Below are 10,362 nucleotides of genomic sequence, written 5' to 3' on the forward strand. Positions count from 1 at the left end.
TATTTCATAATTTATATTTATATGTTAAATTTTAATTGAGAAATATTTTTTTTTTGGGAGAAAGTGATTAGAGTTTAAAATTATGAAAATAGAAATTATATGATAAGAAGAAAAAATTTAAGATGAATTTAATATTTTAAAATAAATAATTATTTTTGAGTAAAATTTTATAGGAAGATGGTTAATTTTAATATATGAATTTATATTTTACCAAATTAACATGGGTATTATAGGATATAAATTGAAAAGGGGTGTTACAAGACATTTAGAGGGATGTTTAAAAGATCTATTCCTGGACAAAAGGTTAAGGCCCAGCTGGTGAGCCCAATTATTTTCAAAATTTAGCCTTGTTAAGCTTAGACTCAATTACATTATTTATACTTGAACCAAAAACAGGTAACTTATAAATAATTATTAAACAGACGCCGTTTATAATTTGAAAACGGTGTCTGGAGCTGATACTTCCGATCCGCAGTCGGTTCCCTCTCTCTCTCTCTCTCTCGCTCTTTCCCGATTCAATAGACGACGCAGTATTACCATCACTGAGATACACTGATGTAATGTCATCACTGATGCTGTAGACGAAGAAGAAAGAAATAATGGCGTCTAATAATAATTCAGGTGCAGGATTTGGGAAGGCATCAGGGCCATCAGCTCCACCAAAGCACGTACCTTCTTTTGGTCAGTTCACTAGTCGTTCTGCTTCTCCTCCTTTCCCCATTCTTGCGTCTGCTCCATCTCCCAGGTAACCCCTCTTCTTCTTCTTCTGTTTTCGCTCTGTCTTTCTATTTCTAAATTTGTAAACATCTGGTTCATTCTGTAAGTTAAAGATTGGTTTTTTTAATTTGTTGATTTGGAAGTTTGGTCTTTTCATTTAAGAGTTTTTGCAAAGTCATTGATTTTTGTATTTATGAATTCTATTCGTAGCTGATTTGTGTGATTTTGGTCTGATGATCATTAGGTTGCCTGAAGTTGTAGATATCACTCGTTCACCTCCTCTGGGTGGTTTTGGAAGCTCTGTCCCTGCAGCGAGACCTTTTCAAGCTTCCAATGCAAGGTAAGAAACCCACCCATCAAACTTTAGGGCTTTTCTTAACCTTTTTCTTCTATAATGAGAAGTTTAGTATGCTTCTAATTTATCTTGTATTGTGGTATTTGAGAACTGATCTCTCCCAAGCAGAAGACAGATGCACAAACAGTGTTATTATTCTGATTGTGGCTATCTCTTAACAATTGGGTACATGGGAATTCTTTGTTTCCAAAATTGGGCAACACTCATCTGTTGGTTGCCTAGGCAGCTCTGTATTTGAAGAATTGCAATTATACATACACTGCTGGGTCTAGAAAAGAATTCTGGTGCAATTGTGGCTACCTTCACAAATTGACAACTGGGTGTCCTTGTCGTTTTAACATTTGGACACTTGTTCATGTTAACATAAATGGCATGATTATGCATTGCAAGTTGTTCTTTTTATTCCTTGTGGGTGAGGGAAAAATTTATGATTATCATTCTGTTAATATAACAGACCTGAGGCTCTGCAGAGAGTGGCATCACCTCCTTCCCCCTTTGACAATTACTCATCTGCAGGAGTCCACAGGTAACTGTCTAACAAAAAATTGTTTGGTTAGAAGAATTAATCATGTTCGGAGGCTTTATGGTTTATGTTTTAAATAAACGCATGTGTCAATATAGTGTTACCTAGCATTGCAATATGGCATGTGTGTGCAGGCATATATACATTCTTGCTATTGGTAGTTAATCCCTTCATGCGTTCATGCATAGATTTGCTTTGTGCCGGTGCATGTATGCTCTTTTGCTTCTGTCAGGCGTGAACTGCCAAAAGTTTCTAGAGAATTCTGGGCTAGATGGCATAAACAACAATCTCTTTGTAGGATTAGTTATGCAAAAAATGGAGAGCTGTCACATAGTAAGATTAGATATGCCAAAATTTCAAGATCTATCTCATACTCAATGAAAATCAAAATGTTATGTAGAGTTAACTCTGATCCCTCGATAGCTTCTTTTTGTATCATCTTAGTAGACCGTGAGATTAAGAAATAAAATGGTGATATTCCTCCTGTTGTAGTATTTTGCACCACCTTCTCAATAAATGGAGAGAAGTATTGCCATGTGCTTGTGGCAGCAAACCGCTCTTACTATCAATTACTGCACAACATAATGAACTGGGTGTAGCAAATCTCAGTGCTGCCTATTATTTTGTTCAACAGGTAGCCTAGGATGACATCTCATTATTGCTTGATTGCCGTCATTGGCCTGGACCAGAGATTTTCATTCTGGCTGATGGAGGCTTTGAACCTTGCTTCTTTTTTCTCCCTTTTTTCTCATGGAGTGATAATGTTGTGATAGTATCAAATAGTGGGATTTGCACATGCAACCATAAGCTACATAGCAGAGAATATCATTGTGTTTATCATCAGCGAGGTTTTACATCACATAGTCCCCTACTGATGTCTCATTTTCACTCAGGCCTGTTGAACCACCTCAAAGACTGGATAATGGGCAAAGATCTCTCTTCAAAGATTATGATACCCCGCCTCATCGTAGGCCTTCTGCTGTCATGCCATTTGTTGCTTCAAGTAATTATGGAACCAGCAGTACAGCTAAGACTGCCGGACTTCAAGAACCAAAAAGAACTAGGTCACCTCCTTTGCTCTCTAGAGACGAGGAATTTTCAAGAAACTCTAGTCAAACTACCAATCCAAGGTATGTTGTCTCTCATTTTAATCTTTTTAGTTTTCCTTTTTTTTCCTACATGAATAGTACAAGCTAGGCTGCTAGGGGAATGCTTAAGCTTGATATATTTTTAAATTGCATTGGCCCCAAACCGCTTTTTCTTTAATATTGGTCGAGTTATTACCCAACAGTTTGGTCTGCTTGCAACTATACTACCATGTTAGTCTTTGTCTGTGCGTTTCATTTCCCACTGTCTCTTCCATGGTGGTATCCATGGTAATTGTAAGTTCTGTTAACAGGCTTGGATTTTCTTCTTCCACACGGGATGATCATGGCAAGTTGCTTGGAAATTACTGCAACTCACTGGCTCTGCAAGATCAGTCCAGAGCCTTACCACTTGCAAATTCATTTGATGACGAAAGAAGATCCATGGGGCAAGTAGCTAATGTCCAAGTCCCAAAACGGACTAGGTCCCCACCTGTCACATCAGCCAATGGTCTTTCCTGGGATAATCCTCAGTTTGCTTCAAATGACTCCAAAAGGTTAAGTACATATGTGTTAGCAGCTTTTTCAGATTTTCCTACTGTCTATTCCACTGTGTTATCTTTGGTAATTGTATTTTCTGTTAACAGGCCTGCTTTATCGTCTTCCACATGGGACGATCATGCCAAGTTTCTTGGCAATTACACTAACTCACTGGCTCAGCAAGATCAGTCCAGAGCCTTACCTCATGCAAATTCTTATGATGATGAAAGAAGTTTTATGGGGCAAGTAGCTACTGTTGAAGGCCCAAAACAAACCAGTGCCCCGCCTATCACATCAGCCAATGGTGTTTCCCCGGAGAATCCTCACTCCAAAAGGTTAGTTACATATATTATAGAAGATTTTTCAGTTTCTTATCCTTTTTCTCACCATTACCTTTCTTTATGTGTCTGTGAGCTCATTGTGTGCTTCTCTTGCGTGGCCTTCTGTTTCTTCTCTAGGCAGAGCAATAGGTCCAATGCGGTTTTCGGTGCCCCTAATTCTCAAGTATTGCAGAGGTCTGTGCCATCTTCGAAAAGTGCTGTTGGTGCAACCAGGTCCAATGTATACCCTGTTCCAAAAAGAACAAGGTCTCCTCCTTTGCCTTCAGTTGGTCAAGATTTGCAGGAAAACTCCAATTTTACTCAATATGATGCAGAACGGTAAAATGTTGGATGTCTTGGTTCCATACTAGTATTTGTTATGGATTACAGTTTTTTGCTTTTCCCTTACTTTTTCCTTGTAATTTATAGAGAAATGCAAGCCAAGGCAAAACGGTTGGCCCGCTTTAACGTTGAGCTGAGTGAAAATGTGCAAATCAGTCCTGAGATTACAGATAAAAAAGTTTCTAACAGTGGACGGGGGCAGTCTGTTGTAGAGAGACAAAAGTTTGTTGGGGGGCATTCTATAGAATCAGCAAAGGATTATCCCAATGAAAATACTTTATCAGATAATGAAGGCTTGGAGGCATCCAGTGTTATTATTGGGTCATGTCCTGATATGTGTCCTGGTAGGTGTCTCTTTTCCTAGATCTGCGGTTAAGCATATAAATATACTGGTATTTAGTTGCAACCTGAGTCTTGAGTTCGTTCTTGTTTTATATTTTCCCAGTCAGATTAGAATATGAATGGAAGTGGGTTTCTTCTGTAATCTCTTGGCGATAAACAATACCAATACGGAGAACTAGAAAAGCGTCTTATTTTTGCTTTCAATACTATCAATTAAGGAGGTGGTTGTAATATTTTGTGAAAGTATCCTAAATATGAAATTATCCGAGAGTTAGATGTAATAGGATCTTACTTCATATTTCAGAGTCAGAAAGGGCAGAACGAGAAAGAAAAGGGGATCTTGACCGGTATGAACGATTGGATGGTGATAGAAATCAAACAACCGAATACCTTGCCGTTAAAAAGGTAATAGTTACTCTTGTATGTTCTTATTTAAACAGGAAATAAAATCAATTTAATTTAACCACAGTCGTTGCTCAAGAAGCTACTTCCGTCCATAATTCATTTATGACCTCGAACATGACCGATTTTTGTTCTCAGTATAACAGGACAGCAGAGAGGGAAGCAAATTTGATACGACCCATGCCAATCCTGCAGAAGACTGTTGGTTATTTGCTTGATTTGCTAGATCAGCCTTATGATGAAAGGTTTCTAGGCTTGTACAACTTCCTATGGGACAGGATGAGAGCAATTCGAATGGACCTGAGGATGCAGCACATTTTTAATCAAGAAGCTATTACTATGCTAGAGCAAATGGTTCGTCCTTGTTACCGCGTTTTCAGTTTTTGTTTACATAATGTGTATTAGTTTATGCATCTTGAATAAAGTTAATTAAACTTTTACATCCTGCAATATCTTGCATACAATGTTGTAAATTCTTTTATGCCATCACTTTTAATTGAAGTCGTAGTTTGCTGCCCCAAAGGATTTGTATGGCTGTGTAGATACAATGCTGTAGACTAAGTCTTGCTGTTTGCTGTGGGTGTCAGATAAGGCTGCACATTATTGCCATGCACGAATTATGCGAGTATACTAAGGGAGAGGGCTTTTCTGAGGGATTTGATGCTCACCTCAATATTGAGCAGATGAACAAAACATCAGTTGAATTGTTCCAGATGTATGATGATCACAGGAAGAGAGGATTGATTATTTCCACAGAAAAAGAGTTTCGAGGTTATTATGCGCTACTCAAACTTGACAAGCATCCTGGTTACAAAGTAAGTATCTGCACTGGCATCTCAACTGTAAATGTTTCACTTAAATTTTTCAGTGAAAACAAGCAATTTCTACTAGGTTGAACCTGCAGAGCTCTCACTGGATCTTGCAAAGATGACTCCAGAAATAAGACAAACACCGGAGGTTCTATTTGCCCGCAGTGTTGCAAGGTCTTCACTCCCCCACTTTTCTTCTTAATTATTATTATTATTATTATTTTTCGGGATGGTTGATATGTTAAATTCGGTCTAATAATTGAAGTGATTGGCTTCTCCAGAGCTTGTAGAACGGGTAACTTTATTGCCTTTTTTCGGCTTGCAAGGAAAGCGAGTTACCTTCAAGCATGTTTAATGCATGCTCATTTTTCCAAGGTATGAGGAACTCTATGATTGAAAATGAGAATCAAACGATAGTTACTAGCCTTTCAGATATTGAAGAGCATAGCCCTTAATTATGTACCATTTATTTCAGTTGCTTATATAGTAATGAGTAATGTAGTACACCATCAGACTTTTTGTTTCAGATTGATAAAGTTCGACTAAAGGCAACACCATGTTATGATTTTTTCCTTTTACTTGTGCTATGATATGTGTAGTGGTTACTGATTCATACTTTAATTATAAGTTTTAATAATGCTTTTCTGATCAAACCAATAACGTACTTCTCTTTGTTTGTTATCTTTAGTGATCCATATTATTTGCATCTAGATTTCTTTTACTTTAGTATCGGTTTCTTTCTTATCTACATACTTCTCTTTGTTGTCTTACTGATCCATTATTATTTGCGTTTAGATTTTTGTTTAACTTTAGCTTTTTCCTTTTTTTTTTTTTTTGGCTGTACGTTGAAGTATATATTTGAACAAATATTGAGATTCAAGTTGAGTTTCCTTATGTTAATATATGTATTTTTGAGGGAAGGCATATGACGTTAGATCATTGCATGAATGTCCGGTGCAACTGACAATTCGGTTACTGTCAGCCTTTAATAGACGAGACTACACATCATTGAGTGGTGACCTAAGGTATCTTAGTTGCTGAGGGAGAAGTTATAACATCATCTCTAACTTGATTATGAAGTTATATTTTAGGCTGCGAAATAACTGGATATTTTCCTTTTCCATATTAATGCTGGAATTTGAAGGAGCGCAAGTATAAAATTGCAGAATAATGTTAGTAACGTTGTCTCTCCTTGCTATTTTGATCAGTTACGCACCCAGGCACTTGCTTCTTTATACTCTGGTCTGCAGAATAACCAAGGTCTCCCTGTTGCCCATGTTGGCCGATGGCTTGGGATGGAGGTACTTTTTTTGACTTTATTAAGTCAAAATTTTGTCTGTTTCGTTCAGGAATTTCATACTTTTCTTAAATTTTGTGATTTCATTATTGAAATTAGGAAGAGGACATTGAAAGCCTCTTGGAGTATCATGGTTTTTCGATAAAGGAATTTGAGGAGCCATACATGGTGAAGGAAGGCCCATTTCTCAACAGTGACAAGGACTATCCTACCAAGTGTTCAAAACTAGTCCTTTTGAAAAGGTCAGGAAGGATGGTTGAAGATATTTCAGCTTCTAGTCAAGTCACACCTCCTGCAGAACCAACAAAAGCCATGCAGCTGGATAATAAATATAAGTCTGACATAGAAGCAATTCCTTCTGTTGATAGGAAGATCTGTGTTCCTGTAGTTGAGGAAGAAATGCCCGATTCTGTAGCCATTTCATCCCCGAAAAATAGCATAGCATTTCGGCCCATGATTGAAGCATCAATGGCTGATCAACAATGTCAAGATGACCATCAGAGAACTGGTGCCTCTGTTTTTCCCTGGGTTTTCTCAGCACCACACAGTTCTATATCCCGGCCAGCCAAATTTCTGACTGAAGAAAAGCAAAATGGAGATGTTCTTTTCGGAATTTCTCCAGAGAAAAAGATGTTCTCTGACATGGAAGGTTCTCCCACGCAACTTGTGGCAAGAACAGAAGCTTTGCAAGACAGATCCCCCAGTTCTAAAAGATATGATTATTCTGTTGGAAGTTCGTTACAGCAAGGTGCGGCAATTAAGAGTGTTCAATATGAAGAGCCTCAAGATACACATCAAGAAGGCGAAAACATTAAAGTTGTGCAAGATGAAAACAATGAAGTTATGAAAAATTATGCTTCAGCAAAACTGAAGTTGATCTTAAGGTTTGATGGCTCTTTCAACTTTTTGACTTTAAGTTGAAGTTTAGCACTCTATCTTATCTCTCACTCATCTTGAATTTCTCTCATTTAAGGTTATGGAGGCGACGCTCGTTAAAGCAAAAGGAGTTACGCAAGCAAAGGCAGTTAGCAGCAAATACTGCTTTAAATTCATTGTCTTTAGGGCCCCCAATTCGACAGAACAGTGATGTAAGCTACCTTTTCATATCTTTACTTTCAGTAGCATGTATTTTTTGTTCCTTTTGTTCTAGTTTACTTTTTTATGTATATATGTCACAACAAAATGACAAGAGGAAAAAATTGCATCTAGGTTTTTGTGTTTTATTCTTCATCATTGCCGTATAAGAATAGTGTGCATCAACCTCTCTTCTCTTGACAATATGTGAGGGCTTCAGAAAAATAGCTATCATCTCCCTTGCCCTTTCTGTTACCCTGTAATCCAGCCCATTATCCATTATCAAATGCCTTTGTACCATGTAATAAAGAAGAAAGATGATCTCTATTCAATATTTTCTCCTTATCAGTTCCCTTGATGCAAATTGATAACTATATTTGCATTTTCTTGCTTCCATTGCAGTCTGAAGCGTCTGATAGATGCTTGTGTGTGTTTGTCATTACCCTGTAAAAGTGAGGTGACAATCTGTCGGAGTCTACAGTTGGGGATGGTCAAATCAAGATTTGCTTTCCCCCTTCCTGCTGTTGAGAAACATGCTTAATCTAGTTGCCAAGCAAATTTCTAGTTGATTATTTATTTTGAACATTGTTTTATTTTGTTTAAGCTTCCTTTTTCTCTTATGCAGCAACCAAGCACCTGTGGTGAGTTTGACATTGATCATGTAATGAGGGAGAGATCTGAGAAACATGACCGATCATGGTCTAGGCTGAATGTTTCAGATGCAATAGCTGGTATACTTGGCCGAAGAAACCCAAAAGCTAAATGCCTGTGCTGGAAAATAGTTCTGTGCTCTCATGCCTGTCTAGAAGGAGACAGACAGATGCAGAGGAAACAAATTTCCGATTTGGCTGCGGAGCTGTGGTTGTTTTCAAAACTTAAGCCTTCTGAAAAAGATGACGGTGATGTGGTTTTTGCATCTCCTGGCCTTTCGATATGGAAGAAATGGATTCCTAGCCAATCTGGTGCCGATCTGACCTGCTGCTTTTCTTTTGTTAAGGAGATGGAATTCAACCATGTGAATGATGCTGTTTCTGGAGCAAGTGCTGTTCTATTCCTAGTATCTGAAAGCATCCCATGGAAGCTCCAAAAAGTTCAACTCAATAAACTTGTTATGTCAATACCTTCTGGTTCCTGTCTTCCCCTTCTGATCTTAAGTTGCTCATACGATAAAGAGGCATTAGATCCTTGTGCTGTTATAATTAATGAATTGGGTCTCTCTGAATTAGACAAGTCTAGGGTAAATAGGTTTTTGGTTAAATTTCTTGTCAGTGACCAACAATCTAGTCACTCAGATGAATTTTTCAGTGATGAGCAACTAAGGGAAGGGTTGCGGTGGTTGGCAAGTGAGTCACCCCTTCAACCTGTTGTTTATTGTATGAGAACACGAGAACTCATTCTGACTTGCCTTAGTTCTGCACTGGAGGTACTTGGCAAGTCAAGTGATTATGAAGTTAGTCCAAACCATTGTATCTCAGCCTTCAATGAAGCATTGGATCAGTCCTTGGTGGAAATTGTGGCTGCTGCCAAAGCAAATCCTTCTAATTGGCCCTGTCCTGAGATTGCATTAGTGGAGGATTCTGGTGATGATAACTTCATGGAGGATTGGTGCTTCCCAAGTCTAGGATGGAATTCTGTAGGAAGAATCGAATCTCTTGAGCATGCATTAAGGGACTTGAAACTTCCTTCTTTTCCTGATGATATATCCTTTTTGGGCCGAGGTTGTAAGATGGGTAAGGAGATCGAGAACCAGAGATTGCAACTTGAGAATTTATTGATAAACTATTTAACACTTTCAAGCAAGATGATGGCAGTTCCACTGGCAAGAAAAGAAGCTTCCATAATGCTACAAAGAAGCGCAAGGCTTGAGCTGCACAATTCGTGCTACTATATTGTTCCAAAGTGGGTTATGATTTTCCGGCGAATTTTTAGTTGGCGATTGATGATTCTAAACAATGGAGCTGTATCTTCATCTTATGTTTTGGAGCAGCACCTTGTTTCTCACACTTCAGGTGACCTGGATAAGTTAGGACTTGAAGGTACCAGATCTTCACCCTATGTTCATCTGTCTCTAGATGAAATGATGGGAGTTGGTTGTACAAGTCATCCATTTCAACAAGAAATTACGGAAGCTGGCTGTGGTCCTATTTTGACTCAAGGGGCTCAGACACAGTCACAAGTTCATCAGCCAGCAATGGCCTCGAATAGTGATGATATTCAGGACCATGTTAATACGAATAGCATGGTGGAGGAGGGAGAAAGAAATCGATCAGAAAAAAATAAACGGACTGTTGCAAATGATATTTCTTATGTAACGAGTAAGTTAAACAATACAGCTGGAGAGATAGCAGTGTCCCCAAATGTGACGAAGGAAACCGATAATTTAAGCAAGTTATTTGAGCAATGTCACTTAGTACAGAATACAAATGAAAGTAAGCTGTACTTTTACTTCTGATGTACTATTTTTTGGGCAGAGTCAACTTTGTACTGTATGTAAATACATATTTATAAGAAATAGAGGGCATTGTCTCTGTAATGTTATTTCTTTGAATTTTGTGC

The 10,362-nt window shown here is 38.1% G+C and overlaps 1 protein-coding gene across 2 annotated transcripts; it reads left to right on the plus strand.

The window, feature by feature from the left end:
• Positions 1-418: 418 nt before the first annotated feature.
• LOC18032279 (SAC3 family protein B) lies at positions 419-10,344 on the plus strand. 2 transcript variants are annotated; one of them, XM_006419691.2, is made up of 17 exons: positions 419-745; positions 962-1,057; positions 1,527-1,598; positions 2,489-2,725; positions 2,995-3,237; positions 3,328-3,555; positions 3,679-3,879; positions 3,970-4,226; positions 4,529-4,629; positions 4,765-4,980; positions 5,214-5,441; positions 5,518-5,609; positions 5,717-5,810; positions 6,644-6,736; positions 6,832-7,616; positions 7,706-7,820; positions 8,432-10,344. In XM_006419691.2, exons 1-17 carry the CDS (start codon positions 600-602, stop codon positions 10,256-10,258), a joined length of 5,031 nt encoding a protein of 1,676 aa, XP_006419754.1. In that variant the 5' UTR covers positions 419-599; the 3' UTR covers positions 10,259-10,344. The 2 variants fall into 2 exon arrangements, with proteins under 2 accessions (XP_006419754.1, XP_024036736.1); XM_024180968.1 differs by lacking the exon at positions 1,527-1,598.
• Positions 10,345-10,362: the final 18 nt, after the last annotated feature.

The sequence above is a fragment of the Citrus clementina genome, unplaced genomic scaffold, assembly GCF_000493195.1.
Source record: "Citrus clementina cultivar Clemenules unplaced genomic scaffold, Citrus_clementina_v1.0 scaffold_9, whole genome shotgun sequence".
Classification (NCBI taxonomy): domain Eukaryota; kingdom Viridiplantae; phylum Streptophyta; class Magnoliopsida; order Sapindales; family Rutaceae; genus Citrus; species Citrus x clementina.